General features: G+C 40.0%; 1 protein-coding gene across 1 annotated transcript; it reads right to left on the bottom strand.

The window, feature by feature from the left end:
* Positions 1 to 511: 511 nt before the first annotated feature.
* Positions 512 to 14,273, bottom strand: GRWD1 (glutamate rich WD repeat containing 1). The gene is made up of 7 exons (XM_063436740.1): positions 14,027 to 14,273; positions 11,995 to 12,112; positions 10,418 to 10,583; positions 6,705 to 6,918; positions 5,735 to 5,877; positions 5,292 to 5,489; positions 512 to 2,040 (listed from the first exon to the last, which is right to left on the bottom strand). The coding sequence occupies exons 1-7, from the start codon at positions 14,256 to 14,258 to the stop codon at positions 1,723 to 1,725; spliced, it is 1,389 nt and encodes a 462-aa protein (XP_063292810.1). The 5' UTR covers positions 14,259 to 14,273; the 3' UTR covers positions 512 to 1,722.
* Positions 14,274 to 16,283: the final 2,010 nt, after the last annotated feature.

Raw genomic sequence — 16,283 nt, 5'->3', positions numbered from 1 at the left:
ACTGTAGATGTTTGCCCTTCTTGGGGATGCATCCCCAAGCAGGGCAAACCAATGAAGACAGGAGGTGGCGGAGGGCTCGGAGGTTGGTGTTACATGGAGAGTAACACCTGCAAAGCTTAAAGATAGCGGTGCTGGAACCGAGGAGAGGTGAATAGATCTGTTTTCCTTTGTATCATTGTGATATATGGTATATTCCATGAATATGGGAACGATTTAAGGTAAGTTGTATTTTTCACAACAGGTTTACTTTAAATCTTTGCATACATGCATCTTGCCCCCCCCCCCCCCCCCCCCCCAACAGACCAAGTCCTGTAATACTACAAACCACAATCCTCCTGATAATCCACAATCCACCTGGATCTATATCCATTAATGTGAAATTAGTGATTTATTTTTGTAGATTAGGAGACTTTGAAGACTGCAATGTATCATGAAATAAAACCCTTTACTTCTTAACTTTTGAAATAAGGTAGCGTGATTCCCAATAATGACATTCCATAGAAAGACTTGCCTGCCAAACAGATTCACATTTTTTTATTTAAAATAGAAGTATCAGATTCCTGAAAGTGTAATAAACCGATATTCACAATATGAGAATTCAAAGCAAATTTAAAGTGTATATAAAATTTAAGACCATTTAATGGAAATGGAGAAATTCCCCACATATGATAGGCTTCCAGTTTGCCTAATGTGGCCTTAAATTTGCCTTGCTTTTCACTTTAGTGAAAAACTCTGAAAGTCTTTCAGGGTTATTTACTAAAGTGAGAATTCAAAGTGAATTTTAAATTTAACCCCTTAAGGACCAAACTTCTGGAATAAAAGGGAATCATGACATGTCACACATGTCATGTGTCCTTAAGGGGTTAAGGTAAACAGCCTTACTGTATTGGATACATTCTTTAAAGGGCCACTCTCAATTAAGTAACTGCAGTAGTCCTTTAGTTTTCAAGCTGCAATTTTTTATATTGCAGAGTTAAGTCCACTATGCTTCCAACGTAGCTACTTTTACCTTAAATTTAAAATTCACCTTGAATTCTCACTTAAGTTTTTGCTTTAAAAATCCACTTTTTGACACCATCCTTTTTGTTTTTCTCACAACCCATACACATTGTACAAGTAAAGCTTGCTCCTGATTGAAAAAAAGTCAGTGACTGACCTTTAGGTTTCCTAAATCCACAATGTCCGTTTTAGAAAAATATAATATACTAAGAATTAGTTATAACCTAACACTTAAAAGTGTTAATTTGAATTCCAAGAGGTTAATCATAATTATAAGAGCAGCTTAGAATACCTTAGCATTGGAGAACTGCAAACATTTTAAAATGTTTAGATACAGATATTTCAGATTGTTGCGGTCATACCCAGGGGCCAGTGTTTAATGACAGGTTAATGAATAGGGCTAATAGGTGCCTTCCAAGTGTTTGTAATGTCTTAACAGATCCTGCCCCAATTCAGAAGAGCACTAATTATCATTCAATTAGCCTTTACCAACAGTGCAGTTTTCATATCTTCAGTCCTCTTAGAATCACACTGTAGGAGAGACTAACTTGCAGCTCAAAGCCTGCTTAATCATGTATGGTGGAAGTTGAGGGATGTCCATAAATAAGGTGACCTCAGCCAGAATACAATTTAAGACATACATACAATTACCATATAGGCAGCTTAACCACGCCAGGAAAAACCTAGTATGTGCACAAATTAGATAGAGCACAAAGGCTATTTTCACACACTGATCGTACGGAAGACATTAAAGCCAGAAAGGGCTGTACTAATGACTATCCCTGGGCATTGTGGATGCCAGTGTAGTTCCTTAATGTCTTTTTCTCCTTGATGGACAAATAATAGCTGTGCAGGAATGGTTGCCAAGGTAGGATCCTCTGTTTCACCTTCTTGGTCTTGATCTCTTTCCACAGCAAGATCCCACTGAGTTATCTGGTCATCAGCACCTGCTGCAGCAAACACACCGCTGTCTGTGGGGTGCCACTCAACCGACGTGATGGGAGCTGTGTGCTGTTTAAATTTTGCCACGCTGACTCCCTTCTGTAGATGAAGAACATATTAAATGTAATGCAAACACTAAAGTGTAGCATCTCGAGCAGTCTACACCGAAAACATTCATTAAAACAACATTTGTGATACATCTAACATATTAGCAGACCTATACAATCACACTTTACAAAACAAGGTAGGGATCAACCGATACTGTTTTTTTTATTTAGTTTTTTTAGAGCAGATACGATAATCTTTGAACTTTCAGGCAGATAGCAGATAACTTACAGATACTCTGTACATTTACCATTTTGAAAAAAAATGTCTACACAAATCTGTTAACTAAACATCTTTATTATTTTTGTTCCTCTCTTTCCCCCCCATATCTTAGTGTTCCTCTCTCCCCCCCCCAATATCTTAGTGTTCCTCTCTTTCCCCCCCCATATCTTAGTGTTCCTCTCTTTCCCCCCCCCCATATCTTAGTGTTCCTCTCTCCCCCCCCCCATATCTTAGTGTTCCTCTCTCCCCCCCCAATATCTTAGTGTTCCTCTCTCCCCCCCCCAATATCTTAGTGTTCCTCTCTCCCCCCCCCAATATCTTAGTGTTCCTCTCTTTCCCCCCCCAATATCTTAGTGTTCCTCTCTTTCCCCCCCATATCTTAGTGTTCCTCTCTTTCCCCCCCATATCTTAGTGTTCCTCTCTTTCCCCCCATATCTTAGTGTTCCTCTCCCCCCCCCCATATCTTAGTGTTCCTCTCTCCCCCCCCCCATATCTTAGTGTTCCTCTCTACCCCCCCCCCATATCTTAGTGTTCCTCTCTACCCCCCCCATATCTTAGTGTTCCTCTCTACCCCCCCCCATATCTTAGTGTTCCTCTCTACCCCCCCCATATCTTAGTGTTCCTCTCTACCCCCCCCATATCTTAGTGTTCCTCTCTTTCCCCCCCCATATCTTAGTGTTCCTCTCTTTCCCCCCCCATATCTTAGTGTTCCTCTCTTTCCCCCCCCATATCTTAGTGTTCCTCTCTTTCCCCCACCATATCTTAGTGTTCCTCTCTCCCCCCCCATATCTTAGTGTTCCTCTCTCCCCCCCATATCGTAGTGTTCCTCTCTCTCCCCCCCATATCGTAGTGTTCCTCTCTCTCCCCCCCATATCGTAGTGTTCCTCTCCCCCCCCCCCCATATCTTAGTGTTCCTCTCTCCCCCTCCCCCCACCCCCTCTCTTTAGTGTCCTACCTTAATAGCCTCTCCCCTCCCTGGTGTGCCTCATTACCTTCTCTTGTAGCGTTGTGGAGCAGACCGTGGTACAGGTGCTTCTGTTTCTCTCAGTGAGCCCTTCCTGCCAATTCGGCCGGTACAGGAAACAAGCTCTTGTACCGCGGTCTACTTTGCTCCACTCTACCACTTCCTGCCAGTCACTCGATTATTTCACCCCAGAGCCAATGCACCCTAACGCGGGCACGTGTTCCGCCTTATGGACGCGCCAGCCATGCGTGCGCTGAGCCACTTCCGTCTCTCACATTATCGGCAATATCAGTATCAATAGTGGCAGATACAGATATTTGACAAAATCCAGAATAATCGGTCTATCCCTTAAACAAGGTAATTAAAATAACCCCACCCATTACACAGTTCTATGCCAAATATTTTACAGAAATCCCTAAACATTTATTCAAAACCTGGGACGGGAAGTTTGAAAAACACACACTAGACAAAATACAGCAAAAATAAAAAATAAGCGCATCTGTATATGGGCAAACAATGTGCCTAGATAAACCCTTCCCCGATATGCTCAATTCATGTAGCACTGTATATTGAGCCTTGCAGGCTTCTGTACGGTGCACTAGGGGTGTACTTCTGGGAAATGGAGAGTATTGACTACAGCCCATCCAGCGTAACTTGTTTCTCTGCCTTGTAAAGACGAATCAGGTTTGTAATCTTTGCATTTTAGTTTTACATTGCAAAATGAATCCAATCCTGAGCAGGATTAAACATATCCACTAACGGTTTGTGAGAAAGCCTGTAAGCCTCCCCAGAGCTATATATATAAAAAAAAAAAAATATCTTATAATATTGGTCATGTGGCTGATATATGTGGCTAGCAGGGGACCAGCCAGAGGCATGCTTTCAGAATAGTTACAAAGCACTGGAACCTTGAAGAGATACTCTAAGTACCATAACTACCACCGTACACTGTAATTGTTATAGTGCCATTGGTCCCACGAAGAGCGTGTATGCAGCCAAGCATTTTACAGTTTGACACATTGTCGGGGGAACCTGCAGCCTTTCTGGTGTGCCATGCTATATGAAAGTGAATATTTATTTAGTGTCTTATGCACAGTTACATAGGCTGAAAAGATACCTGTGTCTATCAAGTTCAACCTTGCACTTTCAATTTTGCAACAAACTAGGAAACAAATTCCATTTTGACCCCAGAATGGCAGTCAAATTTATCCTTGAATCAAGAAGTATTACCCTACAGTTAAAAATAAAAATAATTATATAATTGAATATTATGTATTTGCAAGTATAAATCTAGTTGCGGTTTAAACGTCTGTACAGACTCCAATAAAACCCACTTTTTCAGGCAGATAATTCCACATGTCATCATAAACTTTCGGTTTCATGTTACAAAACTAAAAACGCTTGTTTTGTTAGTACCAAATATGACTAACAATACACACAAATGCTGGTGATATATTAAAGAATCTCACCACCCAGAGACCCCTCTAGAGTAAAATAAAAGGAGTACCAGTAACACCAGTGTCTACTGTGGACAAAATCCAAATATCATACACTGAATTCCCAAGTAACTTTGAGGGAATGCAGCTATGTACAATTATTTGTTCTCCTTTTAAAATTGATTTGATATAGGGCTTTTACAACAGTATCTCACTAAACTTGACATTTACTCCTCTTCTTCCATTCTTCTTTAGTATGTTGTTTATCACCTCTTCTAAGATTGTCCCACCATTTCACAATTGGGTTTAGTATAGCGGTGGTGCTGCAGCCTATACAGCAGTGATAGCTTACCATGGCACACTATATACTGGTGTATTATATTTTCATGATGTTCAAACCAGCTAAATATCAAAGAAAATATACATACATGCGGTCAATATCAAAGTTAGCAATAATTGGAATGCACATCATGGAGTACCACCAGATCAGAACTTTATGGACATATAAGCATGCTTAGAGCTATTTTTAAGCAAGCAAGAAATGGTTTAACACTAACAGGTGGAGAGCCAACCAACACCCATCCATTTTTTTGAAATCAGGCTCTTGTACATCAGACACTCACTTGAAACTGCCGCAGGTCCCAAATTTTGAGAACGCCATCATCCCCACCACTAACGATAAATGGTTCCTGGTGGTTCCAGCTGATCACGTTAACATCACTGTCGTGAGCTTGGTTGGCTGTTAACATGCATGCCTTATTGGGAGCAGCTCGAACGTCCCAAATACGAATAGAGGCATCAACTGAACAGGAGGCGAAAACCTGTAGATAGCAGGAGAATTAACAGTTCTCCAAATAAATTTGTATTTGATAGACAAAACAGACCATTTTAAGCCTGGAACAGTCACGGACAAGCAAGGAAGTGGACCGACTCTCATGCTACAAAGAAGCTGCCAAAGTATAGGGCAATGCTCACAGTAGATTGAAATTAACTTTATAAATATTGCTTTAGAAAGTCAAGTTATAATTGAACCATGTGTCAGCAGTGAGATTTGTGTTCCAATTACCGTGGCTTCGGTGGGTGACCATTGCAGATCCTCAACAGACTTGGTGTGACCTGTGAAAGGCCTCTGATCAACATGCCATGTTCCTCCTTCAACTGGATTCCACATGTGAATGTTCTTGTTGCAGTCACCAGTAATCAAACGTCCTAGGATGAGTAAAGCACAGACATAAAATCCACATAGAACTAATTGTAAAGAAAAAAACCAAAAAAAAAAAAAAAAAAAAAAAAAAAAAAAAACGGTTTAGTGCAAATCACTTTTTAGGGTACTGAAAACTAACAATGTGTTAATAGAACCCTATTCTTGGTACTTCCCGGGGCAGTGCTGCCTAATGTGCAGCACAACATTCAGTGACTCCACCCTCTGCATGCACACTGAACTTTCCTCATAGAGATGCATTGATTCAATTAATCTCTATGAGGAGCTGCTAATTGGCCAGGGCTGTGTTTGACTTGTGCTGGCTCTGCCCCTGATCTGCCTCCTTGACAAGTTCAGCCAATCCTATGGGAAGCACTGTGACTGGCTCAGATCACCACTTCTGATTATGCCAGCAGGCAGAGTCACAGGCAAACAGGGGCAGAGGTGGCAGCTGCAGACTTGAATACAAGTAAGATTTTACTATATCTAAGGGTGGCAAGAGGGTAGTTTTAACACTATGGAGTCAGAAATACAAGTTTGTGTTCCTGACCCTATAGTGCTCCTTTAAAAAAAAAAAAAAAAAAGTAGGAATTTTAACACTTAATTATGATCCAGCACCGAGGGACTCCAAACAACATCACCACCTCAAGGAGATTAAGTGGGTATGGTGCCTAGTGTCCATTTAATGCCACTTTGTCATCATCTGGTAACAAAAATACCGATCACAGAAGTAAAGCACCTTTCTGTAACACATTTGCAATGTTTATTTTAGAATTTGATACATATGCAGCAGTGTCTATACATTTTATCTGTATGTAATAAGTGGGTAATATACCTGGAGTCTTTGGTGACCAGGACATCGCAAAGCCCTCAGTCATGTGCCCAGAAAATGAAAACATTGGTTTGATTTTGGACTGCTCCTCTTTCAGAAAAGCAGCAAGTCTCTGAGAGTCTGCCACTGCTGCAATTTGTTTCTGTAGATCATAAATCTCAACTTGACCCTTTTCTGACCAGACAGCAGCCACTTGTGTATCACCAAGAGAAGCAACCTATGAAAAAGTCAACAGAATACCTATAAAATTCCATCACAACATGAGTTACATGTCCTACAACCAAACCACATTTTACAGTTGCATCGTAAAGTAATAGTTCAAGTTTGAGCACTGGATTTACATGAAGGGCTATAAAGTACAACAACTCCACTAAATTTCTATAAGATCTATTATTTTATAAGATAGCACTCTGTACAAAACAGAATGATCAGGCTACCAGGAAATGCATACAGGGAAAAATTATAATTCAAACAACTCTGAGAACATCTGCATTCATGCACTGACTGTTTAAGTATTTGATAAGTCAGCACTGAAGCCAATAAAAGGTCTGTCAACTCATAGTAATGTGGTGCAATAGTAACCAAATGTAAATCTACTGTGTATATAAACCATGTGATACTAGTTAAGAACTGTTCGTGTTTCTCACCAAGTTTAGACTGTTATTATGGTTCCTACTTGCATCAGTAAAACCACTAATAGTGCTAAATTACAACAAACTATTATTATCGTGCTAGAATTTAAAAGACCACTATAGGCACTCAGACCACTTCAGCTTAATGAAGTGGTCTGGGTGCCAGGTCCATCTAGGTTTAACTCTGCCTGCTGTAAACATAGTTTCAGAGAAACTGCTATGTATACATATGTGTTAATCCAGCCTCTAGTAGCTGTCTCATTGACAGCCGCTTCTCACTGTGATTTTCACAGTGAGAAGACGCCAGCGTCCATAGGAAAGCATTGAGAATGCTTTCCTATGGACTGACTGAATGTGCGCGCGGCTCTTGCCGCGCATGCGCATTCAGCGGAAGAGAGAGGAGAGTGCCCGGTGCTGGAGAAAGGTAAGCAATTAACCCATTCCTACTCCTAGAGGCCAGTGGGAGGGGGACCATGAGGGTGGGGGGGGAACCTATTAATACTATCATGCCAGGAAAAAGAGTTTGTTTTCCTGGCACTATAGTGGTCCTTTAAATCACATACCACTACTCTGATATAGTTGCATAGGCTGAAATGAGACATGGATCCAAAAGAAGGCATGGTCCTTTGGTCCTGCATGAGGACATCTAGCGTAAGCTATTTTGCGATAGCAAAGCATTGATTCAGTGCTTTCCAATGGGGAGGTCTTATGTGCGCCACTTGCATCCGCTCATCTAGGGACGTCGGAGGAGTCGGAGCCATGACTCGAGGGAGTCACGAGGGAGCTATGGTGCCAGGAATACAGATTTAAATTTCATCTGCCATTTGAGTGCCCAGTTCCACAATCTAAATCCCTCTGCAGCAAAGTAATACATTGCTCACATAGTATTAACTTTACAGAGATGTGTCATCTGCAAACACAGAAACATGACCTTCAAGGTCATTTATAAATGTTCAATTGAAGACGCCCCAGAACAGAACCCTGAGGGACACCAATGACCGCTTTTGTCCTGCTTGAAAAAAAAAAATGTACCATTAATGACAACTCTCTGTACTCTATCAATGTTCTACATAAGAACAAGAATTTTCATCAAGGCCAATTTCTTTTAGTTTTAAGGAGTGGAACCATATCAAACACAATGGCAAAATAAATAGGTCACATCTACTGCAACACTCTGGTCTACACTTCTACTCACTTCTTCACAGAATGCAATTTTGTTAGTTTTACATGACACGTTTCATAATGCCATACTGATTTTTTCTAATGTTTTTCCCAATGAATTATTGAATATCCCTTAATAACCATCCAAATACTTTCCTAGCCACAGAAGTTAAGCTCACAGGTCTATAACTTCTAGGCAAAGATTTTAAATATAGGAACCCAATCCGCCTTCCTCTAATCATCTGGGACAACTCCTGGAAAAAAAAATCCACACCTAGCTCTTTAAGCCCTTAGTGACCAGACAGTTTTTCAATTTTCTTACCGTTAAAGGACCAGCGCCTTTTTTACATTTCTGTGGTATTTGTGTTTAGCTGTAATTTTCCTCTTACTCATTTACTGTACCCACACATATTATATACAGTTTTTCTCGACATTCTTTCTTTGTCTTTCTAAAGATACCATTATTTTATATAGTTTACTATAAGAATTGTTTTTTTAATCAAATATTTAAAAAAAAAAAACACACCTTTTCTAACTTTGACCCCCAAAATCTGTTACGCATCTACAACGGCCAAAATAAACCCTTGCTAAATAGTTTCTAAACAAAAAAATAGTTTCTAAAGTTTAGAAATACCCAATGTTAACATGTTCTTAGCTTTTTTTTTGCAAGTTATAGGGCTTTATGTTCAAGTTGAGCATTGCAGTTTCAAAATATCTATTTTTAAAATGTATCAATAGTGACATTGTAACACTGTTATCTGTCAAATTTTTGAATCACACCTCACATGTACATATTTTTTTTTTTTTTTTTTAAAGTAGACAACCCAGGGTATTCAATACGTGGCATGTCCAGTCTTTTTTAGTAGCCACTTAGTCACAAACACTGGCCAAAGTTAGCATTTATATTTGTTTGTGTGTTAAAAATGCAAAAAACAATTATAAATGGTAACTTTGGCCAGTGTTTGTGACTAAGTGGCTACTAAAAAAGACTTTACATAACCTATATTGAAGGACCTCACTCTCACCCGGCGGCCCAGCAGTCAGGGGAGGTATTGCAGGATGCCTCGACATAGAAGCATCGCTGCAATACAGTTAGAGTGGGTGGAAGCACTCACATTTGCTGCGTCCATTTGCTGCGTACTACATCCGAGGTAGTTAACCATTTTTGTCGGACGTACTTTGTCTTTACTCATCAACTCACAATTTTTCTGCAAGTTTTTGCAGCAATCATTTGCATATCTCTTGCCATAGGATTCTCCTTAATATATACAAAGGGAAAAATTTTATTTGAAATGTCTGCCTTTTCCTGGTTTTCGTTAACCAACACACCCATCTCTGTTTTTAGTGTACCTACAATTTAATTTTAGTTTTTAGAATTTATGTACCTAAATATTTTGGAGTTGGTGTTGCTCTTTGGCTTTCACTTTCTTATTTTCTAGTTTGGCCCATCTAAATCGCATTTTGGCCTGCATTTGTGGCTTCCTTATATCTCTGATCTGTCGGATTTAAAAGCCTTTTTCTTATTTTTATGCTTCTTGATTTACCGTCCCACTAAGGCACATTAGTTTCAATTAGTTTCTTTTATATTTATTACCAAATGGTACATACCGAGTAGTGTACCTTTCCGATATTTGTTTGAAGAGACTTTCTCCTTAGTTGGGGACATCTTGCCAGGGCAGAAAAGTGCAAACCCAGACATTATCCTGATCTGAACCTCTGTCTAGCTGTGCTCGCAGTCATTACTATCCATCTGACTATATCTCACAGTAGTGTAGGAGAATATTAAAAGGTTTATTTAATGCAAGTTAATTTGAGTTACTAATTAAAATATACCATTACATCCCAATACCGTTCACTTCACTGTTTGGATTAAAAATCAAACAAAGTAATGCAAAAAATAAATAAAATTCTAGTTGCACTTACTCGGATCCGGTTTATACCACCATAATGTGGTACCATTGCCAGTTCCAATCGGGGCTTTTTTTCTTCTTCATCTTCTTCCTCCTCACTATCACTACTTTCTGATTCAGAATCTTCATTCTTCTCTTTACTTGTTCGATGCAAGTTGTGCATCTTCATTACTAGCATTCTACATAAACACAGGGTTGAAATCAACTTATTATGCAGTAACAAAAGTAATAAGGATTAAAATAGTCTATGTTAGAGGAATAACTCCAAACTCCACAAGTGGTACATTGTGGTTGTCTCCTCCTGTTCCCGTGTGCAGTCAATGAGCCAGCCATGTACTCCTAACCACTTCCAGTTGCAGAAGAGGGTGAAACTGGCTCCCAAAAGACCCCAGATAAGTTTTCAAACCATTTGAAAATGGTCTGACTACTTATCAAAGGAAGGTGCCAGGGCACTCTTGGCACCATAACTACTACAGTTCTTTCCGAATATGCCAGCCGTTCTAAAATGTGACACTGTACTTAAAGGGACAATGTAGACACTCAGACCACTTGAGCTCATTGGAGTGGTCTGGGTGCCAACTCCCACTACTCCTAACCCTGCAAGTATAATTATTGCAGATTTTTTTATAAACTGCAATAATTACCTTGCAGGGTTAACTCCACCTCTAGTGGCTGTCTACTAGATGGAAGCACAGGGAGGAGCGTCGCGGAGGAGGAGACAGCGGCGAGGGACATCGCCGCTGCCTCAGGTAAGTCACTGAAGGGGTTTCACCCCTTCAGTAACTGGGGATTGGTGGGTGGGAGGGAGAGGGACCCTCCAGTGCCAGGAAAACGGATCGTTTTCCTGGCACTGGAGTTTCCCTTTAACCCTGCAAAAATAATTATTGCAGTTACAGAGAAACTGCAATAATTACTATCCATGGTTAACTCCATCTCTAGTGGCCGTCTACCAGACAGCCACTAGAAGGCTTCCTGGTTTGAAACGGACCTTTGGTCTGGTATCCGACACTGGAACACCTCATGAGGACCTTCAGAGTCAGATTTTATCCCACAGGAAAGCATTGAATAATCCTAATGCAAGCGTGGCCATTGCTGCGCATGCGGTCTCCCCCGCTGCGAAGCGTGGGCAAAGTCTGACCCAGCGCCGAGGGAAATCAGCGCTGGATTCAGGTAAGTGACTTTAGGGTTTTAGTCCCTTCAGCGCTGCGGGAGGGGAAAGGATGGGGGGGGGGAGGGGAGGAATTGGTTTTCCGGGCATTATAGAATTGCTTTAAAAGTAAGTCACAGTTCTAAGGCAAGAGTAACAAATGTCAGTATTAAAATAGAAAAAAACTGCCAAAAAAGTATAAAAACACAGGCATTTTATGCTTAGATGATGTTGGGCAAAATGTGAAATTTCAATCAACTTCTGCCTGAATCAAACTACCTTTTTCATACTAGTAATCTGTGGTGGGAATAGCTATCTTATCAAGTGGTGCACAACATATGCCTCCATGGACCCTTGTAAAAATCAAAAGGAGGCTCCTGCAGTGCACTACTTTCATGATGGAATGCATCGCAACCTGTGTGTACACAAAATAATTGTCCTACCTGTTGGCTTGTGCAGAGTCTGCCTGAGTTCCGGCACAAAGATACATGGTCAAAGGATATTCTGAACGGTTCTCCCCCAAACTATCTAAAATCACATCAAAACTCAAACAAGGAGCACCTGAAAACCAAACACAAAATTAAACAATCATTAAAGATGGTAAATTACCCACTGTTACACCTGACTAGCACTGGCTCAAATAGAACTCATCTGAAAAGACCAAACAATAACAAATGCAAAATAATATACTGTATAGCAGATTGATGTGATCATTTGTATTTCAATGTAATGTATTATCACTACTCTTGAAATTACATCTTTTAATAAAAATGTATTTATTTATTTTTAAACTATGACTTAGTATAAGCTTGTTTTCTTCATTTCATGCTCCATTTTTTTTAAATGTATATGAAATTCATACATTGTCTACAAAAGCTAGACTAGGGTTCTCCAAACTCTGTCCCTTCAGATGCTCCTGAACTACAACTACCATGATTATTTGAATGGAATAATAATAGGAGTTCTAGTTCAGCAACATCTGGAGGGAACGTTTTTGGAGATACCAGATTGGACATGTGTGTCGTTTAAAAAAAAAAACTTTAGCTTTATATAATAATAATTATTATTATCATCGCCATTTATATAGCGCCAACAGATTCCATAGCGCTTTACAATATTATCAGGGGGTGGTAGGGAGATTTAACTATAAATAGGACAATTACAAGAAAACTTACAGAAATGATAAGTTGAAGAGGGCCCTGCTCAAACGAGCTTACAGTCTACAGGAGGTAGGATATAAAACACATTAGGACAGGAAATAGCAGTCAAATTAGGTGGGAGTGAAGCAGAGCTGGAGGAGAGAGTAGAGTGCTGCCCTTTAGGAGAGAGCAAGAGACAGGTATGTGAAGTAGAGGTTAGTGTGGGAGGCCATAGGCTTTCCGAAATAAATGGGTTTTAATTCACTTCTTAAACGATTGAAGACTAGGGGAGAGTCTGATGGCGGTAGGCAGGCTATTCCATAGGAAGGGAGCCAACCGCGAGAAGTCCTGCAAGCGCGAGTTGGCCGTACGGGTGCAAGCAGCGGACAGAAGGTGGTCACAGGCAGAGCAGAGAGACCGAGAAGGGGCATACCTATGGATCTGTGAGGAGATATAAGAGGGGCTAATATTATTCAGTGCTTTATAGGTATGGGTTTGCACTTTGAATTGACTCCTATAGCATAAAGGAAGCCAATGTAAGAATTGACAGAGGGGTGAGGTGTGAGAGGACCGACTGGGGAGGAAAATCAGTCTGGCAGCAGCATTCATTAACAACAACGTATTTAACCAGGCAAGATACATTCAGATTACTCTGGTTTTCAAGTACATCCTGGGGATGTTACCTTAGCCCAACGTCCAGGGGTTAAATGAGACAACTGTCACTCTGCAGGCTGGGGAAGGAGGGGGGTGATCTAACCAGTGCTCTATCCTTAGGAATGATGGAAATGTTCATAACTGACACATGCCGTTGAGCGATAAACTGTTTCTCTCAGCCAATGGCAGGACCAGCGGTGGCTTCTGCCCACATTCTATTAAACTTCCCACCTGGCAAGACCCAGGCTTGTGACAAATTGATGCAAGATGGTTTGCTTATTATTGAGAATCAGCATTGAGGTGTTCCCACTCCAGCACCAGAACCCAAAAGCAGACTCTAGTGGTTATGATGCTTGGAGTAAACCTGTAAGACCTGAACCAAGAACACATGAGGGTGCTAGGAGGTCCAGGTAAATAGAACTACTTTCTTTCATCACACCCCCTGGCACCAACTAGTAAATGAACATGTCACCTGGATGTCTATGTAAAAAATGCTAAAGTGACATTACTGCTTTAGTGAAAATATGGAATTTATACATTATTTAACCTTTTAGAAATAATGGAAAAATGCACAGGGTGTACCAAAACCTGTTTTGCTATTAAGACTAGGGAAGATCACAGAACATATAAGGTTACTCATAGCATAACTAATGTTGTTCCTTTACCCTGTTTATACATATACCTGTCTGTGCCTGGTGATAGAGCACATAGGCGTCCTCGTCCATCACAAGCTGCTCTCCCTCCTGCAAGGCTGCCACGCCGGGCAAATACACTCTTTGGGAGTCTTTCTCCTTTTCCTCTTCTTCATTTTCCTCCATGATTTCATCATCATCATCGTCTTCTTCTTCATCACTGCCTGAACCTTCCATGCCTTCATCTTCCTCAGACCATGTGGGTTTCTCACTGTCTGCCATGTTGGTGCAATTCCAAATACGTCACTTCCGCTGGCTTCAAACTCCTCGTTCTTGTTCTATTTTCCGGTTTCTCAGGTTTTTTTTTTTTGTCTTCAAATAAACTTTACGAACATGAAGACAAACGAACAAACAGTAAATGTCACTGGCATTTTTTGTGATTATTGTGTGAAGTGTTAAAATTGTGTTTATTCAGAGGAACACGAGTAACTTTAAATTTATATATATATTATTAATTTTTTTATTATTATTATTTTATTATTTTCAGTTTTACTGGATTTCAGTCTTAGATTGCAGTGACAAACATGTAGCACTCCAAGATGTCAGACCAGGAATACAACTTTGTAAATGTTATTATTTTTCTACTGGACACTTATTTCACAACAGGCATATCATACATGGTATATAACAGTGCATCTACGACAGATGTCATAATAGCAGTAATGCTGCAAATGAAGGTATATTGAGGGTTGTTAACAATTAACAGCGCTACGGAATCCAATTGTACAGCGATATGGAATCTGATGGCGCTATATAAAAAATAAAATAATAATAATAATAATGAGTATTTCTGGCACAAAGTTCTAAAAGTGGAGCAATTTACTTTTAGAACCAGACTTACCCTTTATATATTACCACCCTGGCATGTTAGAATAATATAAACAAAAAATAATACTGCACTCACCAAAATGTTAATGCTAAAGTTATGTATTTTTTATTAAGTAAAAAAAAAAAAAAAAAAAAGGTAATGTGAAAAAAATTCTATATGTTTTGCCAACAAAATAGTTTTGGATCAAAACAAAATTGTCAAAATTTGACCAAAGTAAATATATATCATTGACTTAACCACTTAATTGTCTAAACTGAGTGCGCCAACATAGTATGCAAATGTTTCAAGTGCATTCACAGTTACAGATCAGAAAATAATTCCATATACACATTTTCAGATGTTCTCGAAATTGTGAATACAGTCTCCATTTGTAGTAGATAGTGGAACAGTTCATAGTTTAGTTTGCATCCCAAAAATGCCTTTCAATTTTTTTTTTCAATGGAAAAAGAAAAAAGCTTACAAATGTCAAAATCTCAAAAAAAAGGAAAAAAAGATAAAAAGAAAAAAAAACAATACCACTGCAAAAAAGTATTATAGTATATGCAAAAAAGTGAACACTGCTCCCGGTTATTTACTAAACTTTAAATTGTAGTTATTTGAAATCTAAATGTCACATTTTTGGCAACAGTAGCTTATATGGAAACGTTCTGCAACGCAGCTATATCAATGCAGCACTGCTTGGTTATTTTATCCCCAATTTTGTGGACCCCTGCCCTTGACTGCCTCATAAAAAAGTACTGTCACTTCTCTAGAAGTAACAGTTCTGCGATGACTTGCCGGCCACTTTCCTGCCTCATGATGCACTGGGGCATCTTCACAGAAATGCCATATGAGTGCATGGGCATTTGTTTGTTCCATCAGTTGTGTTGTACAGTGATGTACCATACTAACTCTCAAGTGACAGGTGAGAGCAGGTGGGGTGCACAGAGCAGGCACATGATGCCCACAGAAGAGGAAAGATAAGAGACAAAAAGCTAGGGGTAAGAGATACAAGAGATGCAAAGGCAGGAGTAAGGCACAAAAGGGAAAAGGGGGTAAGATACACAAAAGCAGGGACATGCTGGCAACAGTATAAAGTAAGTAGGACAGGAAATGGCAATCAAAAAGGGGGAGTGAAGCACTGTCTATTCAAGAACCCACTTAACGTCTTTCCTATTTTCAGCCAATCGGCGGTGCCCCTGCTTCCTGAGTCTTCCAATATCCAAAATGTACAGAGGGAGCGCATGGGGGATGCAGGAGGCCTAGTGAGATTAGGAAGTTTACGTGGCGTCAGAAAAGGGTTTAGGTTAGTTAGGTGGCAGTCTGGAGAGGGGATAGGAAGTTTAGGTGGCGGTCTGAAGAGGGGTGAGGGGTTAGGGAGTTTAAGTGGCAGTCTGGATAGAGATAAGAATAGTTAGGAGGCAGTCTGGATAGGGATT

The sequence above is a fragment of the Pelobates fuscus genome, chromosome 11 (genome assembly GCF_036172605.1).
Source record: "Pelobates fuscus isolate aPelFus1 chromosome 11, aPelFus1.pri, whole genome shotgun sequence".
In the NCBI taxonomy this organism is placed as follows: domain Eukaryota; kingdom Metazoa; phylum Chordata; class Amphibia; order Anura; family Pelobatidae; genus Pelobates; species Pelobates fuscus.
This window is presented reverse-complemented; position numbering and strand designations above follow the sequence as displayed.